This window comes from Fundulus heteroclitus, unplaced genomic scaffold (assembly GCF_011125445.2).
Source record: "Fundulus heteroclitus isolate FHET01 unplaced genomic scaffold, MU-UCD_Fhet_4.1 scaffold_153, whole genome shotgun sequence".
NCBI lineage: Eukaryota > Metazoa > Chordata > Actinopteri > Cyprinodontiformes > Fundulidae > Fundulus > Fundulus heteroclitus.
Genome location: NW_023396565.1, coordinates 38,243 through 52,587, shown reverse-complemented (window position 1 = coordinate 52,587; position 14,345 = coordinate 38,243). Strand labels below are relative to the sequence as shown.

The window sequence follows — 14,345 nt, the reverse complement described above, 5'->3', positions numbered from 1 at the left end:
TCGGAGGCGGATGAGTCCCTGATTGATGGAGGTAGGCAATAGAGTTTCTTCAGTCTGAATTTTCGCTTAAGCTGCATTTCAATCTGAAAAACTCACACAGAAAGAAAAGGCAATTAGAAGAATTTTATTGATACAATATTTTAAGAGTTTGGCGCTCAGACCTCGGCAGGAAAAATTCACGCTGAATTATACTTCAATATGCATAAGCAGGCGTATGAGAATAGGGATTTTCCCCCCCAAAAATTGCCGAGGTCGAGGCCAGTGCATCAAACAGGCCGGTTGCCGCGAAGGCCTATCAAAGTTGAGTGAGATGTATGGGGAGATGAGGTGAGGTGTATGGTAAGGTGCATGAATAGAGATGGTCAGTCTCAGGATGATACTTGGAACTGAAAGGCTTGCAAAGGGGAACGTCTAAATCGAAATACTTGGACCTCAGCAGGAAACATAAATCAGGAAACATGATTTATACTTTAACATAGATAAACAGATGTATGAGAATAGGGATGTTCCCCCCCAAAAATGCTGAGGTCCAGGCCATGCACGTGATGAATGAACAATCATAGCAGGGAGCATGGTGGGAAGCATCCAGGGGACATGGGAGGGAACACAGGGAGCATAGAAGGGAACATGGCAGAGAACGCAGGGAACACACAGGGAATATGGCAGAGAACGCAGGGAGCATGGCAGAGAACGCAGGGAGCATGGCAGAGAACGCAGGGAACATGGCAGAGAACGCAGGGAACATGGCAGAGAACGCAGGGAACATGGCAGAGAACGCAGGGAACACACAGGGAGCATGCAGAGAACGCAGGGAATATGGCAGAGAACGCAGGGAATATGGCAGGGCAGGCTGCATGCAGACCAGTCCAAGCGGATGCCAAACTGCACCAGAGTTGCAGCGGTTTAACAACAATTGTTATCAATTGCTGAATTTAAAATGCACTTCATACTCCAACCAGTAGGTGGCAGCAATGCCACCACAAGCCCGGTGGCTACCGGCAACACCAGAAGAAGAAGAAAACGAAAACAACAGTAAAATGAAATACGTTCGCCTGAATAGAGGACGAACATGGGTGAATACATATTACCTGAGCTGGCTCCGAACGCATTAGCGAGTGAATGAGAGAGTAGATCCGGCTGAAAAGTTGCGGCCGGGACGAGCGGCAAGGTGGCGCCGCAAAGCCGATGGAAACCAGAGGAGGTCCCGGATGAGTCGGCGGATCCGCGAACCAAGAGCCAGCCCCGCGGGATCAGTTTGAGAAAGACCCCGGCGCGCTATGAAGCGAAGCTGACCGGAACTTAGGCAGAGTTGGGACGCGTCTGCGTCGCTTGGAGTTCATTGCGCCAGGAATCGGAGCTGACGAAAACAGAGGTCGGAAAGCAAGATGTGCAGCTAGACGGTATTCCTATGGCAGGAGGATTTCAGGATAACTTATTATCCCTTGAATACAGTCATCAGAATCCAAACCAGACGCGGCATGCCACCGCTTGCTCGCTGAGCAGAAGGCTGAGACGAGGATGTGGAGTTCTTTTAAGATGGACCCAGGATCCTGATTGGCTTCGAGGAGGAGCAGTTCAAAACTGATTAGCTTGCGTCGGAGGCGGATGAGTCCCTGATTGATGGAGGTAGGCAATAGAGTTTCTTCAGTCTGAATTTTCGCTTAAGCTGCATTTGCTAATCTTCCCCTCCTGTTTAAAAAATGTTGAAAAATATTTCAGGTTTAGCAGTTACACAGGACTGATCTGTTCAAAGAGTTTCAGCTCCACATAAGCGCCACGTCGGTTTACCTTGGTCAAACATTAAAACAAAACAGAGAAACACAATAAAAACAAACCATTTCAAACTTTCCCTGCTTAAATCTGCCAAACCTGCGTCTTTGAGTTTGCTTGGTAGACTTTGGGTGGTCCGTTTGGAAGGAGTTGCTTCAGATCAAAGCTGGCTCGGGGCAGCAAGCAAGCACTAGCTCAGTGGAAACTCCTTGTGCATACCATCCTGGTATGTGCTTTACACGGTCTCCAACGGACTGCGCTCGGTCTGTCGAGTGTTCGGGAACCCTGCATGGCAGAAGTGTTTCCTTAGGGTTTGTGCGAGCTGTGGCCGCTGGTGAGGAGGGAGTGTACCAATGTTTAGGCCTCATACAGCAGTGGGGAAACTGCTGTGTGTAGTTTTGGCTCATCTTTCCTGCAACGGCTGAGAAAGGTTAAAAGCAGACCGTTTCCAGGGCAGTTGGCTGTTTAAGTTCTGAAGTTGGTTTTGCAGAAAACAGACATTACATAGCATTGCCAGCACTGCAAATGTTCGCGGGCATCCAAGCTCCATTCGGACCCACGTGGCTGTCCCTCAAATGTTGCTGTTGAAGATCAGCATGCCAAAGAGTGTTTGCCCGTGGCCAGGGTTTTTTTTATACAGTGGCACCCCGTGCTGTGAGAACAGGCCCCTGATGCCTATAAAAGTATCACGTTTCATGTCGCTCTCAACTTACAGTCTGATTTATCCCCTATGGCTTATTGCACACCAGGGTGGAGAACTCAGTGAAATTGAACTCAAATGTTATTAAAAATGTTCAAGCTTGAATGAGTCAAGTTTGACATATTTCTAACCTGCCTGTTTCCTACCTTGTCCAGTTCCTCTGCCTGCCTAAACCTGCTTCCTCTGTCTGACCCTGATTAAAAGGATTGCCCTGACCACTGACTGAACTTGCAGATCTGACCACTGCCTGTCTGACCAAGAGCACCACAAAATCAATTCAACCTAATCTTGCTAACTACTCAGTCTCTGCATCCATCCGCTCCTGGAGCATGTCAGGACAATCTCACCAGAACAGTATGGACCCAGCTGAGCAGGGGCCTGCTCCCACCTCAGATGTCCACTCCCTGGGGATCAAAGTCGAGGAACAAACCACACAAAATCTTGTTTTTATGCTTCAAATGTTTATTTTTGAAAGGCTGAAGAAAACAAGAAAGTTTAGCTTAAACTGTAATTTTTTTTATTACACATTCTGCTCAAATTAAAGAGAGAAAATCCACCCACGGTTTATTTGTGACTTCATTTTCCCAGGTTGCAATAAAGAGAAATTATGTGAAGGAAAGAAGCAGAAATTAGTTTTAGGACATCTGAGGCTTCAAAAAGGCAGGTTAACAGAAACACGTAACACCAATCCTCCTCTGGATCCTGCATCTTTGTGAAACACTGACTCATCAGATTTTCTTGGCGCAGACAGAAGGAAGTTGGACATAACAGAAGTCGTCATCCCAGCACTTTTCACCTTTGAGCAAGAGAACATATCATTCAACATCACAAAAACCCTGAACAGGTCCACAGTATAATTATGGAAAAGGTTGTGTTGATTTTTTTTTTTCATTTTGAGGGGGATCAAAGGTTTTAGAATATCAACCTTTCCCATAATTATAAATTATGGGAATGGTTTACATTTAATCCAGTAAATGTAAATGTATGGAAGCTAAATCGCTTACTTACAGAGTAAACCAGCTTATCACCTGAGTCCTTTTACCGTTTAAGAAAACACAATCATGTGTGATATTTTTTTACCTGAATAGTTTATCACCAAACAGAGCTGCCCTCCCTTATAATTATTAGGCTCTCCTCGACACCAGTTTGTGTAGCGGAGAGGGCTTCCATCGCTCCACAACCAAACGCTCGTCTGAAAGAAGGAATTCAGCAGATGGCACGTTTCATCCAATGTTTCACAAAAATATTTAATAATTAGACTTTACAGGTGAAAATACCTCCTGTGCATTAGTGCCTCCAATCCATGTTTCTTTGGACCCATGAGATACCCAAGTTATCAGAGACTGAACCTGATGGTACTCGTCCAAATCATTAACTGATGCCAGGTTTGCCCCCATGGACAGACAGTTTTTCTACAGACAAACACAGAATGACATGCTGAAGTAATAGCTGGGCTTTTTGAATTAGGTATTTTGAAATAAGACTAAGTAAAAGAAAGTAAGAGCACAATGTTGTTGGAAATCACCTCAGCTCTAGCCCAAGACAAGGCTTTGGCAACATAGCGGAAGCAGCGACTCTTAATCAGAGACCAGCCAGGAGGACAAGAATTGGATCTCTTGACCATGTCAACTTCTTCTGATGACAAACAGATGGAGAGTCTCAGCTAAAGACATTGTATGTGCAGTCTTATTAATTATAATTAATATATAATTTACTTTATTTAATGATGTGTTATTACATCAAGTTGACACAAAATCAAATTAGTTAAAAAATATGCCACATGAGCTGTAAGTGAAATAAATAAGACATGACTGTTTCTTTATGCCACTGAGATGGACAAGGAGCCATATTTACCTGACCACCAGGCACAGTTGGGAATAACGTAAGAGAGTTAAACAAAAAGATCTGTAAAGCTCTCCATTAACAGTGCTAATAGTGGCATCCTGGGAACACCAGGTCTCCATAACAACCATTACAAGCCAGCCACTCGCCCGTTTAGGAGGAACCACCCCAAACAAAAACATACAGGTTTCGCTGCAACAAAATGTTGTCAGAATCTACTTCTATTAATTTGTTATTTGAATTTTATTAAACTGCTTCGAGATTCTGCTGTAAAATTGGTAACGCTGATAATATTTCATTATAGATTTATTTTCTCAAATTGAGATTTTTATTGTAATACACCCTATTGGTTTCTGTTAAAGCTCTTCTCACTTTTAAGTACAATTTTATTTTAAATAGCTCCTTTCAGGTAAAAATACAATATGCTTCACAGACAAAAGGTAAAAAAAAATACTTGTGACAAAACTGAACAGAAGCCTGTAAAGGAAACCACTGAGTCTGAGGAAGGGAGTTCCAGGGTCTTGGAGCCACAGAAGAGGATTCTCTGTCTCCTTTAGTTCTCAATTTTGTGCAGGGAACAAAAGTTTGAAGATCTAGTCAGGGGCCTTGCTGTAGCATTTTGTACAGACTACAACCGGTTTAGAGAGGTTTGTGGATGAAGTGCATTGCAGTTATCCAGAATCGAATTCAGAATTAGGTTTATTTGCCAGTTATGTATATATCTACAAGGAATGTAATTCTGGGTTCTACAATAGTCATGATGCAGACGGCATTCATCTCAGTACGAGAGACAATAGGGCTATGTTTGGCAATGTTTCACAAATAGTAGAAGCAGCAACGAACCAGAGATCTGACAAGGTTTTTACATGTAAAGCCAAATTACAGATTATCCCAAAGTTTCTAAGAGGTGATTTTGTCAATTAGCCGAGAGGCCCGAGAATCTGCTTTTTCTTTAGTTATTTTTTTCTGGTGCAATGATGATTACTTCAGTTTTTTTCTTCACTTACTTAAAGACGACTTTCAGCCATCCAACTTTTAATTGAATCCAGGGATTCAATTTCTGCGCAACAAAGCATTTTGTCTAAGAGAGTCAGCAATGCTTGATGGTTACATAGCATTCTGTGTGTTTAAAATGCTGTAAAATAAAATAGGGACTTGTTTTATGAACATTAAAGTCTCCTTCTTAGAGGTATAGTGAGATTAGGCCCAACGGGCTTCAAAAGGAAAGTAGTATCTGTATGGATCCCTGCTACAGATGGTAGTTATTCCACGAGAGCGATCTAATAATTATATGGAAACGTAACCTCACCATCTACAACAGCCTCCTCAGCTGCAAGTTCAATTTCCACACCTTGAAAAGACAAATGGAAAAACATGTTAAATTCTTTGTTTAGCATAACAAATTATGATCAAACTGTCCTAAAATGAGGTGAAAGGGTCACTAACCTGCTGGATCTCCCATGTTTCCAGCTACAGCTACAGAAAAAAGAGCTCAGTTTCACAAAAATCAGAATTTTAACTTCTAACTAAAATGTTCTTCCTTCCAGGTCAACCTGACATGGAGACAACCATCAGAGTTGTTTTTTATTATAATATATGTGGTTAGATTAGATCAGTCTGTCTGCAGAAACAAAGAACCGTTGTCAGGATTATTCTCTCTAACAGACCAAAGCCAGAGAAACTCACCAGCAGCTTGACTCAGAGCCAACAAGGCACAAAGAAACAGCAGCCCAGTCAGAACCTTCATGATGCAGATTGAAGACGATAATCACCTTCAATAAAGACAGTCTCAGTTTAATAATGAAGTCGTAGAAGTTAGACATAAAGCTTTTTAACAACGCCACAGCAGAATTACCTCCTTTCCTTTGCTTCAGCGTCAGACTACAGCCTCAGCTTTCTGGTCTGGATGTGCTGGACGAGTCAAAGAGCTACTCTTATATAGTGTTCCTGTCCAGGAACTGGTGACGGACCTGGTAGTAAAAAACACGTTCCAGTTCCAGTGAAATCATATCAAAGCTCATTAGATGTTTGACATGTAATTTATGACTTTAAGTCTTGGTGACTCTTTTCTTTTATGATGCTTGTTAAGAGAGACTGAGTTATCCATCTGGTGGATAAATATAAAAAAATAAACTCAAGACTCCATAACAAGTTATCCAACATGAAACATTAACAGAAAAAATTTGTTTGGTTTCCATTAAGATAAGTTAGATCAAACATGGCATTTACAGCAGATTCAACTGAATTTTTTTCTGTCGTGGCAAGCCTGACGTTTATTCCTTCAACTCAGCTAAGATGGCTTTACCAAACTGGATGAAAAAAATCTGCTAAGGATCTCTCGGATTTAACGACTGAAATATTGTCTTAGCGGGATGCAGTTGGGACCAAAACACCTGCCCGCGCGCTCATAAAGTTAAGCTGTGTTGTCAATTGTCTAACTGTGTTCCCTAAAGATTACATCACAGAGCCAGGGGTCCTGAAGTTTAGCGTGAAATTCAGTTTTTCTGGCACTCAAACAGTAGCAGTGACCTCAACGTCCACATCAACCTAAAGGGGTTAATAAATGGGACATTTCCACTCTACTCCACTCTGCACGCTTTGAGAGTTTTTTTCCTCTACCCGGCTGGGTTGTCTCAACCAGCAAGCCAGCCAAAGTTCACCAGTGGAGCAGGGGGGGGAGGGGGGGAATCAACATTTATTTGCTGACTCAATGCTACCAAGAGGCCAAAACTGGAATCTACACTGTAAGCTGTGAAGTTGTCTCTAAAGCAGGAGTCACCAAGGAACAGCAACTGAATAAAATATTTTAAATGCAGCTCACTGGAGGGTTGTGCTATTTCTTTGAATAGGCCTGAGGGCATCACTAATGGCCATGGGGGGGTTACCTGCAGGAGAGAGAATGATCCAGCAGTGGTCTGAACCGAAAGCCCAGCCTGAGCCTGACACAGATAGCAGATCCTTCTCTCTTGGCAGCTGCTACGGTGTGGAGTTAACCCCTGGCAGTGTTGAGGCTACTGAACGTCAGAGTAGCAGCGACTGACAAGACAAGAAGCTGTCGCTGTGGAGAATACTGGACCTTTGCTCCGCCACAGCGGGCGTATGCGATCCAAAGAAACCTCCACCAAATCAGTGCAGCATAGTGTGAATACTCTATATTCAGCCTGTAAAAATAAAAAGCCCTAAATTTGAACTCTGTGAGGAAGCTGGGAACATATCTTCTGCCCTCTGTGCTTCTGTTTCTCTCACACACATCACTAATTGTCTAGAGCAGGCAGAAAGAAACTGTGCATTATTACTTCAGCCTGATCTGTGATCCAGATATTTATCCCAGTGCATTATTTTATCCTTAAAATTATTGAAGACATTCTTGCGTATACAATATTACAAACATATGTATTTTTTAAATAAGATGATTTACATTCACTTTACTGCACAGTAATCTATATTGTCTATAAAGGGACTGCTATCTAAAATGTATACTCATAAATGAGTCCATTAGCTGCTAGGGACTATTTGCCCACATTAAGCTTCTTAGGAAGTGTTTGTCAGTTCAATCAACTGATTTCAGGAAAAAAGGGAAAAACAATGTTTGGAAAGGTTACGTCTTATTGCATGTTATGTGTAATCTGTGTGCATTTACTTTAAAAAAAATGTTATTCCGGTAACAGATAACGACAATAAAGATTCCAGATTCTCAATTCTTGAAAATGTTGACATTTTTTTGAAACACTTTAATTTATCAAAGACAGTTTTTTTTTCAAAATCTCTCTTTCACAGGGGATAAAAACAATCCATGAGGTTTGGTGACTTTTAGTTCACAGCTTGTATTTGCTGCCACTTGGTTATCATATCTCTGTATGCTGACAGAGGATATCAAGGCTGAGCAGTTATTGATCATTTGAGATAGACCCATCTCCAGCTGTCTCTAAGTAAAAACAAACATCCTCCAGAAGGGTGATTGTTTGCTCTGTTTCATGCACGTCTGAGATGTTCTTAATTTACACTTCAGAAGCACTTTCAGTGGAACTGAATCAGGATGTCACATGTAAAGAATGCCCACACCTTTCCCAAACACTTCACGGGCAATTAAGTATTATTTTTATGCATGTATGCAGTCAACTTCTGAATTTGAGATTCGTGCAGGGTAATCTTGTACAATACGTTGGCTTTGATGTTGTGGAGATTTCCCACCAGACTAGGATAGACTGACATGGTGTTGCTACTTCACTTCTTCAGTTGACTGTCTGTTGGAAAGTGGTTAATTAGACAAAAACATTGTGAAAAATAGAAAATGTAATATCGTTAGGGCACGAAGTACAGAAAACAAAAATATAGAGCGTAAATATGTGATCTAAATGCAGAAAAGCAAGAGAAGAAGGTAGAATATCTAAGGGGCTTCCCTAAAAGCACCAGCACACAGCTGAAGTAGGAGGCAGAACTAAACCAAGTGTTTAGTTTTAGGGTTCTGAACTTGACCTAGAGCTAGGAAGCAAGAACAGTGATACAAACCTAATCCACTAGAGGGCACTGTATGAACACATGGAAACATTGGAAAATGTTTTTTTTAATATAACTGCCAGTTTATTTTGAGAACTGTGTCACTGAAAATAATATATAAGAAACATTTCAAATAATCGCATGCCCTATTTTTGTATGTTAACTATTATAGATTATTATTACAAGCATTACAAAATGCTAAAGTCAGATGGAACCCACTAATGCTAGTTTGTCTGTCTGCATTCTCCACCAAATGTAAGACATCTGGTGGAAACTTGAGATCCTAGAGAAGTTTTAAGACAAAACACTAAATAAAATCAAACATATATAAACTAATGTTCATATGTGTAGCACAGTAAAGATTAACTGAAATTAAGTCCCTGATATTTTGTCACTGAAAGAGTCGATAGGCATAAGTCATGTCAGTGGTGTTTACCCGTGAAAGTTATACATACCACTGTAAGTTTTGCAAACACAGCCATAATAAACATATTTTAAACAAATTAAGAGTGTACTGGTGGAAGAGAATGGTGAGAAACTGGTTAGACTGAAATTTAGATTGAAGTCCAAAGCTGAGGTAATACAGAAGGTAAACATTCATAAACCAAAGGCAGGGAACAAACCACACAAAATCTTGTTTTTATGCTTCAAAGGTTTATTTTTGAAAGGCTGAAGAAAACAAGAAAGTTTAGCTTAAATTGTAATTTTTTTTTAACACGTTCAGCTCTAATTAGAGAGAAAATCCACCCACTCTTTATTTTTGACTTCATTTTACTAGGTTTCAAAAAAGAGAAAATATGTGAAGGAAAGAAGCAGAAATGAGTTTTAGGATATCTGAGGCTTCAAAAAGGCAGGTTAACAGAAACACGTAACACCAATCCTCCTCTGGATCCTGCATCTCTGTGATCCTCTGACTCATAAGATTTTCTTGGCGCAGACAGAAGGATGACGGACAGAACAGTAGTCGTCATCCCAGCACTTTTCACCTTTGAGCAAGAGAACATATCAGTCAACATCACAGAAACAAAAACCCTGAAAGCATCCACAGTATCATAATTATGGGAAAGGTTGGTATTCAAAATTTTTTGATCCCCACTCCAAAAAAAATAAATAAAAAAAATAAACTCCTACCTTTTAAACCAGTAAATATATGTGTATGGCAGCTAAAACACTTACATACAAAGTACACCAGCTAATTACCAATGAGTCCCTTTGCCTTCTAAGAAAACACAGTCATGTGTGATATTTTTTTTTACCAGAATGGTTCATCTGCAAACAGTGCTGATTGTTTCTCAAATTATTAGGCTCTCCATCACACCAGTTTGTGTAGTGCAGAGGGCTTCCATCGCTCCAAAACCAAATGCTCGTCTGAAAGAAAGAATTCAGTAGATGACATGTTTCATTCAGTGTTTCACAAAATACTTAATAATTAGATATTACAGGTTAAAATACCTCCTGTGCATTAATGCCTCCAATCCATGTTTCTTTGGACCCGTGAGATGCCGTAGTTATCAGAGACTGAACCTGATGGTACTCATTCAAGCAATGAACTGATGCAAGGTGTGCCCCCATGGACAGACAGTTTCTCTACAGACAAACACAGAATTATCTAATAGTAGCTGGGGTTTGTTAATTAAGAGAGAATAAAAGAAAATAGGAGCTCAGTGTTGGAAATCACCTCAGCTCTAGCCCAGGTCATGGGTCTGGGAACATAGCGAAAGCAGCGATTCTTGATTGGCGACCAGCCGGGAGGACAAGAAGATCTCTGGACCAAGTCAACTTCTTCTGATAACAAACAGATGGAGAGTCTCAGGTAAAGACATTTTATATGCCATTAGTCTTATATGAAAGGTGCATTGCGTATGTTGCACAAGTTTTGAAGTTAAATATTATTATTTTTCTTTCCCATTCATGCCCTTACAATTGCCCAACATGTAAAAATTGTTATATTTTATTTATCACAGTTGCCTTTATAGGTTATTACATCAAGATGACACAAGATTAAATGCATTAAAAACATAACTTGGTTAGTACCAATGCAACAGCTGTATGTTTAAATGTTTGATGCCCAGTTTGTCACAATCATTAATCAGACAACTTGATTTACTTTGTTTAAAATTGTCTCTCGATTAAAGCAAAGAACTCGCTGATGTATATATGTCTACTGGATAAACTGAAGAATAATAATGTTTTTATGTTTTGATTCTACGAGGAGACATAAATGTCCTATTTATTAAGGATTAATTACGGTTCTTAACCCTCACACTGAGGCATAAAACAATGACAAAAAAAAGACCCACTTACCCTGATCAGTGGAACCATCATCTTGGATAGCTGTGGACATTATAAATAGGAGTTAGTGAGACTGAGTGTCTTAGTCATGTCGCAAAAGTGAGTACTTAAGAAATGCTCACGGTCAGCTCTGGTCCGAGCCATCACAGAGAAAACCAGGACACATGCAGCCAGCAGCTTCATGATTAGGTGATGAGAGAATGCAGATTTGAAAACTGAAATCAAGTGAAATTAAACAAACATGATAAGAACATTCAATCTCATAATGGAGTAAAAAAGATAAGCCAAAATGTTATCAGCCAACCTGATGGAGAATGATCTGTTTCCTGAATCAGTCAGCAACTTCTTGCCTTCACCACGGAATCACAGGCTACTTATACAGCTTCTAAACATGCTATCATCCACAAAATGGGGAAATGACACAAAGTAATTATGCAGAGTTACAGTCCTTGATCAGATCTGGTTCATAACTTCTGTCATAACTCAGCAAAAACCAAAACCTACATCTGTTGCACCTGTGATGCTTATGGAATTTGCAGTAAGTTGTCATGGTCCTGGTCTGAGTGTGTTTGTGTGAGCACTGTTTTCAATAGAGGATCTCTGCTGGGAGGCAGGGCTGTTTTGTGTTTGTTTGCTGAGGATTTAAGGAGCTGCAGGAGGTGCATGTGGTCGAGTCAAGACCTCTGGTTTTTCTGAGAATGTTTGCAGAAGTTAATTTTCCTAGAAATAAAACCTTTTAGAGATGGTGAGATGAGACATTGAACCAATTGAGATCGTCATTAATAAGTAATAAATATTCATTTCTGTAATTATTATCACATGTATATAAAAATATTTGTTGAAAATGTTCTGTGTGTAATTATTCTAAGAAAAGCTGTCATAGTTTAAGACAAAAGACTCTGAATGAGAACAATTACAGAGGCAGACTGGTTAAAGAGTTTATTGTTAAGTTGTGGTTTGAACAGGGAAGGGTGTTGGCAGGTTGAGGGTTTCCCGGGCTCTGCTGGGAAAGATGAAGAGACTGGTGAATAAGTTGGACTGGACTGGTGGAAATTGTGTAGGGAGGAAGAACTCACAGAGGAAGCTTGGGTTTAGTCTTGGGGAAGAGCATCTCCAGAGGTCCAGGTTGTCGGTACAGGTCCGGTTAGTTCTCTCCAGTTGGTTTGTTGGAGGGGGGACAGGCAGGTGAGCTCAGGCAGGAGGGCTGAGCAGAGGAGTGGTCCTTCACGGGTTCTCGGCAGGTTCGCTGGGAGTGTCTCTGATATGGGTCCAGAGTCTGCAGTTCTTGGCAAGACTTCTCTTTGGTAAGATCCAGGGTACTAGGAGGAATAAAAACACAGGACTAGGTTGGGTTCACAAGGTAACTAGGGTTTAAACAAGGAGTTGGTCTGTTCCACGCTGAAGCGTAAACAAACTGACGCACTCCTCCTGGTTCCAGCTCCTTATGAAGGACTGTAATTAGTCCTGATGGAATGCACCTGTACCTAGACTTGAGAGTATGACAAAGTACAATCTTATATGTCAGGGTGTATAGTTTTTCTCTCACTTTAGTGAGAGAAACCCAAAAAATAGGAGGAAATAGTTAATAATAAGAATCTGCAGCAGACTTACTGAATCAGTTTCTTGCTTTTAGCTCAGAATCAGCCTGAAAGCTGGTTTGAGTCAGGTTTGACTAAAGAACAACACATCAGCTTTTATGCAGACTGTTATCTTGGAATCTCGAATTAAAAGAAGAAGACTTGATGTGAAAAGAGCAGTGGGTGAAAATGCAGACTTTGCATTCTGGGTCAATTCATGATCATTTATTTGACATATTTAGATGTTTTTGGGCAGCCTTGGAAACATTGCAGAGTATTTTATTTGTCCTTAAGAATGCAAATGTATAACTTGTATAAGTTTTTATGTTATGGCTGAACTAAAGCCAAGTTTTTTTTAAAATGGAAAAAAGAACAATGTTAGTTTGCTTTTATTGTTGTTCCAGGTAAAAATTAATCATGGAGGGTTTCTTGACTTAAAATAAGAGCTTCCAGAAAAAAAAGTTTCATTACTGACAAGATATGCTGCTTTTAACCTTTTACAATAATGGTAGCTGCTCCTAAAAATAACATATGCACAACTTAATCATTTATATTTTGCATGAAAGGTTTTACATAGAACTGTGGCTGTGTTCCCTTCCACACATGAGCTATCTTTCAACAAGAGCATTTCTAATTCCTCTGTTGTACATTTGGTAAAACAGTTTTGTCTTATATCTTACCATTGTCCAGTTGTGTACCCTTGTTAAATGGAAATGTTTTATTTGATATGAAAGAGGAAACAATGAAGTAAGGAGAAGTGTTGCATGTGCATTGTGCAATACTTAATATTCAGTAATTAATAAGCCAAAAAGTTACCCAACAAGCTCAAAGGCACACAGTGTAGTTCTTTGTGTTTTTTTGTTTGTGTGTGTTTTGAAATTTTCTTAGAAGGGCCAGACAGGGGCTATCTTAAAAAAAGGTAAATTTTGATGGTTCTAAGAAAAAAAGTATGATGTTGGTTTTAAGCTCCACTAATCTTTAACTTATATGCTTCCTGTGCATTACTCAGCATACTATATAGTTTAACACAGATCTTCTTTCATTCTTTCAAAACAGCTGAGCCTTTAGTGCAAAACTTACTAATAGAATATTTATATTTTCACATTTTACCTGCTCTATTGCTGTCATAGTTTATGCTGCAGTCTTCTAACTTGACCCTAGCCAGATGTATTTCGCTCCGCCTAGCTCCACTTACATCCATCTGGGACTGATCCATAGGAATGGCCTTTTTTGAAGCAGCTGCCAGGAATGAGCCGGCACCCGCCCGGGCACCCAGCCCCGGACACCAAGTACCACCAATGCACAACCAGGCCAAGGCGCCAGCCAGCGGAGGGGAGGTGTTAGCAGGTGTTTCTCATCTTCACGTATGATGGTGTCATGAACAGAACCAGAGGACCCAGAATTCTGCCAATCAAGACAGGTAGAGTTTAAAGACATTTTTTTATGGAAAACTGCTGCAGGTAGCAGGGAAATCGTAAAAAGGCAGTCAATGGGTAAGAACCAGAATGACAGAGGTAGGCAGGATGACCGAAGGGATAACCAGGGTCCATATTCTGAGAGCACATCCACAGTCAGAACCGGGTAATCAGAAATCCACTAACAGTCCAAATCAGAATCCGAGGGCTGAGTCAGGGCACAGATACAGGTCCGGAAACAGGCAGGAAAAC

General features: G+C 40.5%; 2 protein-coding genes across 2 annotated transcripts; both read right to left on the bottom strand.

The window, feature by feature from the left end:
* Positions 1-2,943: 2,943 nt before the first annotated feature.
* On the bottom strand, positions 2,944-6,212 carry LOC118558736 (ladderlectin-like). The gene is made up of 8 exons (XM_036129298.1): positions 6,168-6,212; positions 5,999-6,084; positions 5,759-5,788; positions 5,622-5,663; positions 3,996-4,105; positions 3,748-3,882; positions 3,551-3,662; positions 2,944-3,266 (listed from the first exon to the last, which is right to left on the bottom strand). The coding sequence occupies exons 2-8, from the start codon at positions 6,057-6,059 to the stop codon at positions 3,199-3,201; spliced, it is 558 nt and encodes a 185-aa protein (XP_035985191.1). The 5' UTR covers positions 6,060-6,084; positions 6,168-6,212; the 3' UTR covers positions 2,944-3,198.
* A 3,512-nt stretch (positions 6,213-9,724) lies between these two features.
* LOC105922432 (ladderlectin) lies at positions 9,725-11,284 on the bottom strand. Its single transcript, XM_036129292.1, has 5 exons — positions 11,224-11,284; positions 10,488-10,594; positions 10,262-10,396; positions 10,066-10,177; positions 9,725-9,795 (listed from the first exon to the last, which is right to left on the bottom strand). The coding sequence occupies exons 1-5, from the start codon at positions 11,282-11,284 to the stop codon at positions 9,725-9,727; spliced, it is 486 nt and encodes a 161-aa protein (XP_035985185.1).
* Between the last annotated feature and the right edge of the window lie 3,061 nt (positions 11,285-14,345).

Excerpts from the sequence above, each read along its gene's own strand:
- LOC118558736 (XM_036129298.1), bottom strand. The coding sequence starts at position 6,059 with ATGAAGGTTCTGACTGGGCTGCTGTTTCTTTGTGCCTTGTTGGCTCTG. Across the intron at positions 3,883-3,995 it reads TGTCTTGGGCTAGAGCTGAG|AAAAACTGTCTGTCCATGGG; the intron begins GTGATTTCCAAC and ends GTTTGTCTGTAG. Across the intron at positions 3,267-3,550 it reads TTTGGTGATAAACTATTCAG|GTGAAAAGTGCTGGGATGAC; the intron begins GTAAAAAAATAT and ends TCTTGCTCAAAG.
- LOC105922432 (XM_036129292.1), bottom strand. The coding sequence starts at position 11,284 with ATGAAGCTGCTGGCTGCATGTGTCCTGGTTTTCTCTGTGATGGCTCGG. Across the intron at positions 10,595-11,223 it reads GGCTCGGACCAGAGCTGACC|AAGAAGTTGACTTGGTCCAG; the intron begins GTGAGCATTTCT and ends GTTTGTTATCAG. Across the intron at positions 10,178-10,261 it reads GAGGCATTAATGCACAGGAG|ACGAGCATTTGGTTTTGGAG; the intron begins GTATTTTAACCT and ends TCTTTCTTTCAG.